This window comes from Mirounga leonina, unplaced genomic scaffold (genome assembly GCF_011800145.1).
Source record: "Mirounga leonina isolate KUSES-001 unplaced genomic scaffold, KU_Mleo_1.0 Mir_169, whole genome shotgun sequence".
Taxonomy (NCBI): domain Eukaryota; kingdom Metazoa; phylum Chordata; class Mammalia; order Carnivora; family Phocidae; genus Mirounga; species Mirounga leonina.
Genome location: NW_023270431.1, coordinates 18,706,547 through 18,721,357, shown reverse-complemented (window position 1 = coordinate 18,721,357; position 14,811 = coordinate 18,706,547). Strand labels below are relative to the sequence as shown.

The following is a 14,811-nucleotide window of genomic DNA, read 5'->3' as shown; positions in this document are numbered from 1 at the left end:
GCTGAGCCTAGCACAGTAACTAGTACAAGGGGTACTAAATGAATTCTTGGTAAACATGAAGTTTTCATACATGACTTTTCCAGTAAAAAAAAAAAGTCTGGGCGCCTGGGTGGCTCAGTTGGTTAAGCGACTGCCTTCGGCTCAGGTCATGATCCTGGAGTCCCGGGATCGAGTCCCGCATCGGGCTCCCTGCTCTGCAGGGAGTCTGCTTCTCCCTCTGACCCTCCCCCCTCTCATGTGCTCGCTCTCATTCTCTCTCTCTCAAATAAATAAATAAAATCTTAAAAAAAAAAAAAAAAAAGTCTTCCTAATATACAGGCATACTGATTTTGTACGCACCTATTATTCCATGGAGTTTTGGCTGGTATGCTAAATCCGGAAGAGACTTTAGAGAGATGAGCCACCTGCCTCGATTTTTGACAAAAAGACTGAAAGTGTTAATGACATGCCAGGGTCATGCCGTTATTCAAAGTGTCTGATGGGTGAGCTCACAAAAATGAGTTGTTATTTTCACATTACCCACTTTCACATTACAGATTAATAATATAGAAGCCTCACTCATACTTACAGAAAATGTCAAAATATCAAATTTTCTCTGCATTATAAATACTACTTTATTTACAGCCTTAATTGTAACTTTTCTCCTTTGAACAAGTTAATGTAGTTCATTCATTCTTTGGAAGATCTCTGCCAAGTCAGGATCCTAAATTCTCTTGATTTTTACTCATTTATGCACAGATATGCACCAGGTCTTAAACTAGTCTTTCTTCCCCTGAAGTAGGTAATCCACATAATTTTTTTATGTATAAAAAGGTATAAAACGAAAAGTCTCCCTCCTGTTCCTCATTTCTTTTTTTTTTTTTTTAAAGATTTTATTTATTTATTTGAGACAGAGAGAATGAGAGACAGAGAGCATGAGAGGGAGGAGGGTCAGAGGGAGAAGCAGGCTCCCTGCCGAGCAGGGAGCCCGATGTGGGACTCGATCCAGGGACTCCAGGATCATGACCTGAGCCGAAAGCAGTCGCTTAACCAACTGAGCCACCCAGGCGCCCCTGTTCCTCATTTCTTGAGCCAGTCTCCCATCCCCCCTTGTTAACACAGCACAGAATAACAGACTTATTTCACACTCCGCTGTTTATACAGAAATGGGAGCATACTACACACAATGATTTCCAGCTTGCTTTTTTCTTTTTTCTTAATGAATCCTGGAGATATTTCCTTATCAGTACATAAAAAGCTTTATCATTCTTTTTGGCAGCTGTGTAGTATTCTATTATATGATTGGACCATGATTTATCACTTAGTCCACTTGATGGGACACAAGTGTATTCCCTCTTTTGCTATTAAAGCAACACTGCAATGGCTAGCCTTCCAGAGGCAATGTCAGGCCTGTCTGCAAACTGTTTACATCTGATGGAATTCCTACAGGGGAAGTGCTCAATCAGAGTATGTGAATATGTAATCCTGAGAGAACCTGTCCAAGGTTGGACACCAGTTTACCCACCTCTAACTCGTTTTGCTTATCAATTAGGTAGAGTATGGTTATCTTGCTATACTTTGTTTGCAGGTCTTTTGAAGGAGATTGACCCTTTTCATGTGATTAAATATAGATCTATCCTTTGATAGATACATACATTTGTTTTCCTTTTCTCGGCTGTCAGGACCACAAAACTCTTTATTGTACAGAGCACTGACCCGAACCATCTGGGCAGATGTCCAGCTGCATGCCATTGTTTTTTATTTCCATTCAAAACCATTTCTAGGACAAGCTTTCTTTTATGGGTCTTCCTAAGTTAAGCAGAGGACGCAATCACATAATGCTGTAAACTCTGAGTTCAGGAAGGAGAATTTGACTCTGACTCTACCACAGAGGCTGTGACACTTCTGATTAACTACTGGACCTCTCCAAGCCTTAAATTATAGATCTGTAAGACGGTGTAAAGATACCTCTCTCAAAGGTTGCTAAGAATTAAGTGTATGTATATAAAGTCCCAAGCACAAGGGTTGGGTCTGATTAGGGCCTTAATAAAGGACGATTTAGTTTTGTCATCACCAATCTGTCAGGCAAAAAAAAAACAAACAAAAAACAAAAACACTTGATTAAGCAAACAGTTGTTTCACTGCTTTGGGATACCTGCAATTAAATATCCCCAGGGATTACACATAGAGGGCTGTACCACTGGCCATTCACAACTGCCAAACAAACATTAAGAATGAGTTGTTTCTGGTCGCAAAGCTTCAACTTGTTTCTCTATAAACATTAAGCTATTTTGTATAAGTATCTCCACTAACGTGAAATGTTAATTCCCAAGAGGGTGTGCTTTTCTGCCTCCATCTAGAACTTGCCAAACCTGTGGAGTCTAGGAAGAGCAAGAGGAATAGAAGAAAAGCACTTGCCACTCACCCTGCTGGTCCAGTTAATGTACCATCTCCCCAGTATTTGGGTTGGCAAAGGATGTTAATCAAACCATGCTCAGAGAAAAGTTAATAATGTGGGAAGATATTTTGGAAGCCCAAATAAAGCTCTCAAAAAATATGTGATAGTCCTGAAACATAAGTATATTGAGCCAAACAAGTCACATACGCCACAAACATTTTTGACTTATAACGAGCTCATCTTGAGAACAGAGATGTACATGTTCATCTCCTCTGTTAATTTATGAACTATTCGAGAGCACTTTTGGTCATTCACTCATCTTTATTCCCACTGCATGATACCATATTTGACACATGGCAGCCCAATTTATGGAATGAACAGACTCCGAATACATGACGTTTTAAGCTTTTATTTCATGCTGATCTTTTCTTCTCAGGAGATAGCCCAGATAATTTTTCTGGGTTTAAATTTACACCAACCTATGTTTTCTCACTACCACAGTTGTATCAGCATTTCTGGCATAGCTAGGCCACAGTGTGTTTCATCAGAACTCTGGTTAGGAAATGAAATATTTTATCTTGAAGGGAACATTATTTTCCTCTTTACAAAATTTGTTAATATCCCTTTACATATTTTCCTCTGAGAGGAAAAAAAATGCTATCATTGTTTGAATACAGTTAGAAGTTCTAATGACATAAGTTTATTATGGGACAACGTGAGGTACTTGCAATTTTAACATTTAGAATGTACAACTGAGTTAGCTTACAAGGAATGCCGTCACCAAGAAACAGAATCCCCAAATTAGGCACCTGGCAGATACCCTGTTAAACCGCAAAGATAGAAATCTCACTTGAAAGATCTAGACTGTTTTGGGGTGTTGAAACTGTATTTCTACTCTACTTCCAAAAGTAGCTTCTATGCTTTCAGTCAACCTGGGAGTTCAAGATTCTCGGAAAATACATACTGCTGTGGACTTCTGGAATTTTCCAGTCATCTTTATTACAATGGGTATGAACTGCTGATGTGGTCTTTCAAGACCACACAGGTATCTCCTATGCAAATAAACCAGTCACCAATTAATTATTTCCTATAGTGCTTTCAAATCAATGAAAATAAAATCACCATGAAAATTCAGAGAACAAAGCTCCCTTTCCTCACACACCTGATGCTGTGGTCAACACTGGTCCTTTAACCTGAAGGCCAGCAGCTCTCATGCATCAGGGGCACTGCTGACATTTTTTATGAGAATATCTCCTGCACAGCAAGCCAGTAGCATCCAGCTCCACCCATTTAACACCCTCAGCCATGGTGACAAGCAAAAATTCTCTAAACTTTACTTGACTTCTTAAACTTGACTACGGAGTCAAACACCGTAGAAACCTTTTAAGATCCCTCACATCTCTAAATGCCCGCTTCAAGAGGGAGGGTACTACTGGTAGCTGAAAACCACTAATAAGTGCTTTAATGCTCTATCAACAGTGATACACTCCTCACCTGAGCTAGGTAAAGGGGACACCAAGAGGAATAAGACACAGCCCCTGTCCTTGGTCTAGTGATTGTCTTACCTCATTTCTATCAATAACAATATACTAGAACACTGAAAGGAACAGTAAAAAAAAAAAAAAAAAAAAAGTGTATCTGAAATGGGCCACATTTCTGCAACAAAGTACGAAAAATTCCAATTGGCTTACATATTCAAATGTATTTTGAATGAGCATAGTTCAGAAGGGTGGTGGGCAAGATGGTGTGGAAAAAAGAACCAGAGCTTTAGAGTCAGAGAAACCGAGGTTCAAATCTCACCCCTGAAACTTATTACTCTCATGATTTGGGGTAAATCATTCTCTACTGGGAGTGGTATCCTACCGCCCATCCACCTGGGTGGAGGTGTTTGGATTATCCCAGTTACTAGAGGATGCTACTGGCAATTAGTGGGCGGGGTCATGGATGCAAAATGTCCTGCAAAGGACAGCAGAGTCCAGTTCAACCAAGAATTGTTCCACCCAAGAACTGTTCCACCCAAGATGCCAACAGTGTTCACCATTAAGAACTCTCCACCCTCAGTTTCCTCAATTGTCAGAATAGCGATCAGCATACCAACCTTCAAGTCTAAGGGTGAGGTTTAAATGAGATGCTGCAAGTAAAAGTACCTAGCCCAGCAACACATGCACAATCAGCCCTTGATAAATGCTGATCTCACCTTACTATCCCGTCTTGAGTTAAAATGTCATACAGAGCTCCTTTTAAACAGGTCCATCGTGTGTGATAGAGCAAAGAAACAAAAGTGAGCATTTTCTCAAAGCGGAGAACATTAATAGGCAGGCATCCTCCAAATTCTAGCAGCATCTAACAGGTTTTCACAAAAGTACTCTAAACTTTAAATCGAGAGCCAAATACTGTCTAGAGACCTTTGTGACCTAGCTCCAATCTTTCTTACTGCCTCTTTCACTCTGTCCCACTAATGTATATAGTCCCCAGTAGATCATAACCTCCTATAGGCCTTTGCTCAGCGTAGAATACCTGTTCCCCATTTCTATCTTCCTGGCTAAGTTCTCTCCTAAAACACTACCGATGTCTTGAAGAAACAGGTAAAACTCCCTCGACCGTGAAGCCCCTCCCTGCTGTCCCCTACCACTTCTAATAAGTCCTTTCCTTGTGTGCTCATAAAATGGTTAAACATTATAGCAGTGATTCTCAAACTGGGATCCACAGAACGCACAGTTCTCAAGTTTCCTATGAAAGCTTGTTACATTTTTCATTTCCATATGAAAATAACTAAATAAAACTTAATAAAATAATAATAAATAATAAAATAATAATAAAACTAAATAAAACTAAATAAAAAAAACTAAAATACAAGAACCTCCTGAATCTGGTCAGTCACCCTAGAACAGTACTAACAAGCAATTCAAGTGTCCATACTTAAATTTGCAGTGTTGATGTAAACAGACCTTTTTTAACGGCCAAAGGTTAATGAGAATAGAATAGCAGCAAACTCAATGCATAAATGATGTGTTCACACCAAATGAAGCCCAAGTAACTTAGAGCACACCATAAAAGCAAAGGTTTTCCTACGGCTCAAATAAGGAAATATTGGAAAACCTGAATCATGGCAGAGTACAGAGTTGTAGAGTCATGGCAACACCAAAGACTGTGTTTGTCCCAGTTGGTACCATTTGTATTTTGTGGGTAGCTAAAAAAGAGTTTTCAGGATAATGCTTAAAAATTGACTTTTATCGGTCTTATGGTTATGTTTAATTTTCATTCTGTTCTTAAGGAATTCTGTGAAGTCCCATTTTGTATTTGCACACGCATAAGTTATATAATAAAATTCATATAAGCCAACACTCCCAGTGTTGAAAAGGAGACTGTGTAAGTTTAAAGTTTGAGAAAATGCATTTCAAATACACTGAAAAAAATGAGAAAGCGGGTATTAATCCTTAACATATTTTAAGGGGCCTCAGAGTTGCAGGCGCAGCATCCGACTTAATACTTGTTCACTGACTGAAAAGTAGCTATGTGACTTTGGGCAATTTTAACTGTTTTTTTACAGTAAAATGAGGACACTGATCACAAAGGTTTGCCCAACCTCAAGTGTAATATCCATAAAATTACTTTTGTAAATTGTTAAGTGCTAGATACACGCATGAAATGTACTAGTATTGCTGTTTTCAAGTGGTCTTTTTAGCTTCTTATAGTTCCTTGAGAGAAAGGACCCTTTTTTTTCAGTCATCTTTACATCCCTACCACACTGCATGTCTGCTGTTGGGGTCACCAGTATAAAAGGTAAACTGGGCCCCCATTACAACTACAAGTTTTCACTGCCTCTAAGAGAAACAGCCAAAATACCCTTTCATTTGAAATAAGAGCACAGTGACAGATCGCAATTCTGTTTCCAATCTTGTTAACACCAGGGTGTTGTGTTACTAGGACACTGGGTACTACTAAGAGTTTCCATTTGTTTCATTAAACTTTCAATAAGGGCTTTGTGTGTGTTTATATTCTTGAAAAGAAAGATTTAAGCTCATTTAAAAGGTAAAACACCCACAGAAAGGATTACTGCTATCTCCTAAACTGGCAAGTTCTAAAAAGATGAGGACAAAATTAGTGTTCATATCAGCACAATTAAAATTCTCAGTGTCAAAATGCCACAGCCTGTCCCTATCTGGAGATGAGAATGGAGAAGTGCTAAGTAGACAAGAGGCTAGTTGCTAGAGAGGTTATCCAGAGAGAGAGAGAGAGATTAGATTTGAGAAGTGTCTTAAAGAGCCAAATTAGGGCAGGAAGGCAGGCAGAGTTTCAGCACAATTCTGTTATGAACCTGAAATTGGCCAGCCTATTCCTTTCTAACAGTGATTCCAGTTGCCAACTTTTGCTGAGTCTACTTGGGATTTCTTTTAAACACTGCTTCTATATTATCCAAGATGATTAGCGTTGTTGCAGTGATGGCAGGCACCTCAGGCTGTCTGCCCACACCAGCAGATCTGACATTCTGGTTGAACCCTGTCAGACTTCAAAACTATTTTTAACTACCGTGTAACTTTGAATTTTAAATTCTTCCTTAACAGGGCAACTATAGGTGAAGCTTCGCAGGAAAAGTTTACCAATTACAGGTGCTTTCTTGGAAAGATGTAGAATTAACAGTCATTCATAATGGAAATGTTTCCCAAGTAGGGAAACTGAGGAACACAAACTCCTAGAGTCAAATCACAAGACCTGAATACTAACGACACCAGCACAGTCACACGGTTCTGCTTCCTATCCATTTTCCTCGTGTCCTCTTTAAAATCTGCGTAGTCTTTAAAATCTGAAGTAAAACATAGCTTTCTAGAGAGCGTCCTTCCAATCAAAACGGATTACACAATTCCGGTGCAATTTGGGAGAGGACAGAGTATAAGCCTGTCTTCTCATCAAAAGTTTAAAACAGTAAAATGTATTTCATTTGACCCCTCTTCCTCCCTCAAGATGGATGAAAAGACTCAGGAACCGGCATTTTAAGGAGAGCCGTCTATACATACACATATATATTCGATTTTACAGCAGGTGGAGGAAGAAGCAAAGACTGTAGAGAAGGGGCACGTTTTCCATGCTGACACCGAGAGAGGGGAGTCCTGGTTTTTGGAATCTGCTGGGGAACTTGAGGGAGATATCTCCAAAGAAACAGGGGTAAGGAGGGCGGCATCATTTAAATGTCCAGGCAATGGTAAATAAAACTAGCGAGGTTTCTGTATTTTGACTAAGTCCTGGGAACTCATTATCACAATTCTTTAAAAAAAAAAAAAAAATCATTGAGTAAATTTAAATAAGATGGCAGAACACCAGCTGAGGGGGTGGCGCTCCCGTGTTTTACCTTTCCCTCCCGAGCGGTTTCGGGTCGCACCCGCCCTGCCCCGGCTGGTGGCTCGGCTCGCTCACAACTGTTTCCCATTACGGCCGGCAGCACGCCGGGGACTCGCTTCTGCCACAGAACTTGGAGCGCAGACGCCAGTGTGGAACGGGAGCAGAATCACGTACCGGGAGGGGGAGGTTGGAAGGAAGAGCGCCGCGCCGGCTGGGCCCGGTGGGAACGCACCCCGCCGCGGGTCACGAACTTCACCCGGATTTAACTAACCAAGGAAGAGGGAGTGAAGCGGCACGGGAACCGGGCGAGGAGGAGGAAACTTTAGCAAAGGAGAACAGAAAGTGGCGAGCGGAGCGCAGCCTGGCCCCTGAACCGCTGGCTGCAGGCGGTCGGGCTAGGGGCCCCCATCAGGCGAGTCCGTACAGGGCCCCCCGACGTCCCCCGCGGCTCCCACCTGGCAGCGCCCTGGCCCGGAGCGGGCGGCTGGCTGGTCCCCGGCCTCTCCTCCTCTTCCTCTTCCTTGTCCCGGGAAGGGCTTCGGGGAGCGAAGAACCGGGAGAAGGTGTGCCAGGGGGCGCCGCTTCTCCTCCGGCCGCCAGACATCTCCCCGGTGCGGCTGCCGGTCCGGGGCCGTCCGCAGGGAACGGGTGAGGCGCTGTCCTGCGCCCGGAGCCCGGCGTGGCGCGACCCGGCGAAGGCAGGACGGACTCGGCGCGGGCCGCCGGCGCGACTCAGTCCATCCCCGGCGGCAGAGTCGCGGGTGCGACGCGCTGCCCGCGCGGCGGCTGGTCTCGCGGCGCGCCGGCTCCTCCTACCGCCCCCGGCTAGCCCGCCCCCGGGAGGAGCCAGAGGCCGCGGCCCCGCCCGGAGCTCGGGCACAGCTGTAGTCGGCGGGTTTCCCGCCCAAACGAGTTCAGGCTGCAGCAACCCATTTGGCTTTGCGCTCAGTTTTTACTCTGTAATACTGATGTGCTTTCTATTCGCCAGCCAGTGAGCGAAAACAGTACTCGGACTTTTGAAAGAAGTTGATGAACTAGAGTTTGTGAAAACACCTGGTAAAGTGCGGTATCAGAGTGCCTTGGGCTGTCTTTCAGCTAACAGCTACTCCAAAGACACTTTCCACCAGGGCTGCAAAAGAGGATACCCCAGGGCGGAGTCCCAGAAGCGAAGGTGGGGGCATAGGTGTCCTGTAGGTCTGTCAACTCATTTCTTGTTCAGCTCCCTTATGTGTGGAGTAACTTTCCCTAAACCCAGAAGCTCTTTAAATTTCTCACACTCCGTATTACCTACTACTCTGCGAACCTCCTACAAAAAGGACACTGATCAAAAAACAAGTGATTTAAACATATTTTGTAGTCGTTACACAGACTTAACTGAAATCTGGAAACCAAATAGTCTTTAAGAATGCTAAAACAAGGACAGTCTAAATACAGTACTATGGAATTTCTTAGGTTTTTTTTTTCATGTTTTACATACAGAAAGCCCTACATAATTAATGTATACATCCTGATGAGTTTGGAGATAAACATACACCCGTGAAACGGTTATTACAATCTATGCCATAAACCTCCAAAAGTTTCCTCCTGCCCTCTTATTTGAGAACACTTAACATAAAGTGTGCCTTTTTAGTAATTTTTTTTTTTAAGATTTTATTTATTTATTTGAGACAGAGAGCATGAGAGGGAGGAGGGTCAGAGGGAGAAGCAGACTCCCCGTCGAGCAGGGGGAGCCCGATGCGGGACTCGATCCCGGGACTCCAGGATCATGACCTGAGCCGAAGGCAGTCGCCCAACCAACTGAGCCACCCAGGCGCCCCTTTTTAGTAAATTTTTAAGTGTACAGTACAGTATTATTAACTATAGGCACAATGCTGTATAGAATTCTAGGAATTTCTCATTTTCATAACTGAAACAAACAGTACCTTTTGACTAAGAGCTCCCTATTTCCCCATTCCACTCTACTATGAATTTGGCTATATTATATTGATCATATAAGTGGTATCATGTAGTATTTGTTCTTCTGTACCTGACTTATTAATACAGTAGTATGGATTTTCTTAGTTTTTTTGTACCCTAGTGGCTAGAACAGAAAACATTGAGGCCCCTTCACCCCAGGTGTTTTGTTTTTGTTTGCTTGTTTTAAGAATAAATTGCTCCTGAGACCATGTAGAAATCAGAGATATTTACAGAGATATCAGACATTTACATGTATAAAAATTGTATACAAGTAAATGAAATGCCCAAGGCAGTTTTGGCTTGGGGAAGGGAAGGAAGGTGCCTTGGGGGTCATCCCTCCTCTAACTTTGGATGCTGGAGAAAAGAAGGTTGCTTATGAGTAAATTAGACATCTATAAGCCCCAGTTGTTTTAGCATCAGCTGGTGACAGTTGAGTTTCCCTGCCATCCCACAGCTGCCTCCTAGAAGCACTCCTGCCCCTACTAACTGCAGCAGAGCCCAAGGCACTCATCCGAATTTGTTCTGGCTTTGATTCAACCCACCAAAACTAAATCAGCCCAGTTTCCTTCAGCTTGGATTCAAGACTTACCAGTGCTTTCTCATTTGGAAATATTTCCTCCTCTGTGAGTCTGAGAAAATAGGAAAAAGCTAGAATAATACATAGGACAAGTAAAGTTCCCAATTCTTGCCTTAGGGGAGAATCTCCATTAAATGCCAACTTACTAGAAAGCCCGGAGAACATGAGAACAAAGAGAAAACAAAGCAAACTGTTCCCTCCAGCTAGAAGGCCCAGAGAATAATTTATCTCCCCAAAGTTAAGGGACTACAAGATGTATCCCCTATTTCTACTGTGAAAAGTGGGCCCTATACCCAAATGCCCACCCAGCGGGTGGATTGTTTGGGAAGTCTCTCTGGGGATAAAAGTGGGTCGGACCCAGCAAGATTTAGTACTGAATTATGGTTTTAACTACTAATAATAGTTTTCTAAGAATAATTTCTCTGAAAAATAGCTCTCAAGGAAAATGCTGTCATATTTCCTCAATAGCCAATATCCTGCATAAGTAAGAAGGCATCAGAATCATAATGTGTAACATCTGTCATAAAAATTTTCTACAGTGTTGGTGAGGATAGTATAAGTAATGGAAATAATGCTACTGCTCATCAGCTAGAATCTCTTCTATTGATGGACAGCTTGTAAAGCTATAAGACATTTTAGATGTTATTAAAGGCCCCTAAAGTGAACAGTTGGGCCAATTCACATCTATGATAGGTTTTTTTTCTCCAAAGCAACTACTTCATGAAGGAAACAATATCTAATGATACTCTAATCTCCATTCTGTGGTAGAACAAAGCAGCACTTTGACTGAACTGTAAATACAAATGGTGCCCTGCCTCCATTAAGGCAAACTTTGTCTACGAAAGATTAAAACCATAAAACAATGACACCTAAATTTTCATCGATTTGCTTTTCTAGAAAGTACTTATCAGTTTCTAGATAGCCTATATCCTTATATTCTGACTCATAACTTCTGAATACTAAGTTATTAGTATTCCTTGCATTAGGAAGTCTGTAAAAGTGTTGAATTTTAGAGTTGTGAGGATGTTAGAGATGAAAATTTAACAAAGTTGTCTTCATTTGATCATTCAGTTGTTCCACAGCCATTTAGTGAAGGCCTATGGTAGAAGTATATTTACTGTGAAGCCGACAAAGCTGAAGTCTCAAGGCCCCTGACTGGTACGGTCTCTTCCGATGTGAACTTGGGAATGTGATCACATGGTCATGTGTTTTTGTGGAATTTATAAAAGTAAATGTTTTAACTGCAGTTGATTAAGACCACAGTTTCTTTCCACTTGGATTCCCACACCCCTGCCCCCAGGATCATACTTCTCCTAAAGTCAGTTGGTGTTGAATTTATTGGGGACATTTTGGCATCTTCTGGGGAATTTGAGTAGGAAATATATTTAGTGGGGTATATTTATGTGGTTGTATCTTCAAAATTTAGTTAAGTTATTGCTTAAATTTGTTTGTCTATTGCGCAGCTCACCAAGCATTATATCCAAGATGCAAGACCAGAGGTCCTATTAAGACACAAACATATCCTAAGACCTCTAACACTGAAAATATGTAGGTAGTAGAGGTGAAACAAGATTTGAAATGTATCAAAAGGGGACTGGAAAATTATTCCAATAATCCAAAGACAAAATACAAGAGGAAGAATCACTTCTAATTGATGTAATTTCTCTCATAGTAGGAGTATGTTCAATAATGCAGTATAGGGGCGCTTGGATGACTCAGTAGGTTAAATGTCTGCCTTTGGCTCAGGACATGATCCCAGGGTCATCGGTATCCCTGCTCAGGGGGGAGTCTGCTTCTCCCTCTTCCCCCCCCACCACTTGTGCTCTCTCATTCACTCTCTCTCTTGAATAAATAAAATCTTAAAAAAAATAATGTATAATGTATACAATTTTTATAATTGTAAATGCATGAAACTTTTTAAATGAAAATCATGTAACATAGAATTTATCAGAATTCTTCATTGGAGGGCACAAACCCATAGCAGCAGTACAGTGAGTGTATGTGTGACAGTGTTACACGTTTACATAGCCCTTCCATCAATAATACACTCAACCAAATGTATAGAAAATGATATTAGAAAATCATCATCAGGGCGCCTAGATGGCTTAGTTGGTAAAGCATGTGATTCTTGATCTCTGGGTCATAAGTTTGAGCTCCATGTCGGGTATAGAGATTACTTTAAAAAAAATTTTTTTTTAAATCATTGTCATATGAAAGTCTATCAAAGAGTATACTATAAAAATTAAAGTGTTATAGAGGTATGCCAAGGAGTTAATAGAAAATACATTGGTTTTCTAGATTTTGTGATGTTTGTTTTGTTAGTCAACTTTTTAAAATTGGTAATTTGCATGATTTCTTTTTTCACTCATTTATCTCATTTTTATTCTTATTTTTAAATCATTTTTCTTTAAAAAAGGACCCCTCAAGTTATAAAAATCTTCAGATACCTCCGAACCTGGATCTGTCCCTGAGTACCAACTATATGTCAGACACATGCTCATTCTTAGAGATACAATGAATGAGTTAGATACTTTCCCTCAAGGAGCAAGTTTGATGGGGCAAACAGATGAGCAAAGAGGGTATAACAGGGGAAAGCTTTCTATATAGGATGGACTCCCATTATAATATAGAAGGTTCCAGGAAGGTTGGGAGGAAATAACTGTCAGTATGCTCTCTTCTTCTCTATCTCCTGTGGCCACCATGACTTCCACAAAAAGACTGCAATTCAACAGCTTATTTGATACATGAGAAAACCTGAAGTTCATCATACTGTGATTCCCAAAGCATAAGCACTAAACTCCTCAAAAGTATGAGAACAGACTAAAAGTGCTGATCCCTGAAGCATTTCAACAAGGATGCAAGTGTAGTTTAGAAATGCTAAGCTTCTTTTTCTGAAAAGTCCACAGAGGGATAAGCTTCTGTATATATCTTAGAGCACAGTATTTACTGTGTGGCAGGTGGCCCAGGAATATTAAGACAGCTGTCAACATCAAGGAAAGCACCAGCCCATGAAAAGCAAGCAGATGGATTGGGGTACTTCACTAGCTGCCTCCTAGAATAATAGCTGTGCGTGGCCAAATGAGACAATGTCATGCTGCCCAGGGCAGCAAAAAGCTATTACTGGATGTAAGCGCTCAATTAGGAGATGGGGCGGGGGAATATCCTCCCCTTTCCTTTGTTTGCATAGCTCAAGTTTTCATTAAGAACCACAACAGCAAATAAGAAAGGAGGGGGGAATGATGTTAGCATTTTTCATTCTGTTATATTCTGGTTATCATGGTTTGTAACATGGGAAAATGCCTCAGTCTTGCTGCTTCAATGAGAGCAGATGGTGAAATTTTTAAGTAATTGGTTATTCAGACTTCTATGGGATGCATGAGGTTTTATTGTATTGTGTCTGGCTTTTATTTCTAGAACATGTGGAGATTGAGATCTTTCAAACACACATCTTTCAATGTTTAAATTAAAATGTGTTAGTCTGACCTAAATCACATTTACTCTTTTCTTCTCTTGATATAATTGCAAAGATAAATGAATCCTTTACAAAAATATAACATTAACAATTCAATATTTATTTCTCAAAGAGTGAAAAAATTGGTAATACTAAATCATATTCTAAAAAATATATAAATAGAAGAAGGATTTCTTTGGCAAACACAGATTATGAGATGTATTCTAAAATACTAACGCATACCAATTCACTTTGATGTGTCTTTTGAGTCAAATGCTAGCTAAAATATAAAGTCATATGTAGAATATTAACTTTTATTAATGTAGCTTCATAAGCATGACACACATAATGGCTCAGAATAAGAATTTACTATTGCATGAGAAACTCAATTCCTATGTTGTTTTCCCTAAATATTTCTTCTGAATACATAAGCTATGTACTATATTGTGCATATCTGATATACAATTTTAAATGGAGCTATTCTGTGAAGAATAATTATAAATTTTTTAACACTATATTAGTGTTGAATACAAATTTTATTAGGGCTTCATGAAACAAAGCTTTAAAGTAAAATGATAATTGGCTGGTGAATTGGGTTTCTTTTTTCTTATTAGGAACATACATGTCCCAGAATCCTGAATTCTCTTACTATGGACACGTTGTTCCCAGTTTAATTTGTTGCAAATGGTTTAAAAACAAGGCATAGAGGCAGCTGTTATTGTGAGCAAATGTTTTGATTAGAGAGAGAAAGCAGCTGGATATGATACATGCTGTCATATAAGATGAACTACACTTTCCACACAGGGCCTTTACCTAACTTAAAACTGAGATTAGCGTTATTTCATTTACATGAGTTTTCTTTGTATAGAATGGAATATAAATCTATTCACTTTGCTTATAATCTGGGGTGATGACATACTGAATATAGTGCTGAATATAAATTTGACATACTTATCGTTGAAATCTTACATGATCCATTATGAAATAATATTGACAAACTTTCAAAAAAATTTCATTTAAAAATACTGCTCAATGTAGTACCAAAAAACTGTGTATGGAGTTTATAAAACCAAGTGTTACTGTAGTGGATATAATTCTGATTTTTTTAGAAAT

At 40.3% G+C, this 14,811-nt stretch overlaps 1 protein-coding gene across 1 annotated transcript in view; it reads right to left on the bottom strand.

The window, feature by feature from the left end:
- CRYBG3 (crystallin beta-gamma domain containing 3) overlaps window positions 1-8,473 on the bottom strand; it is a 106,158-nt gene extending 97,685 nt beyond the window's left edge. The window contains exon 1 of the mRNA XM_035015186.1: window positions 8,170-8,473. Within this exon, the coding sequence (XP_034871077.1) occupies window positions 8,170-8,318 (149 nt within the window). The 5' untranslated portion in view covers window positions 8,319-8,473. The remainder of the gene's footprint in view (window positions 1-8,169) is intronic.
- Window positions 8,474-14,811: the final 6,338 nt, after the last annotated feature.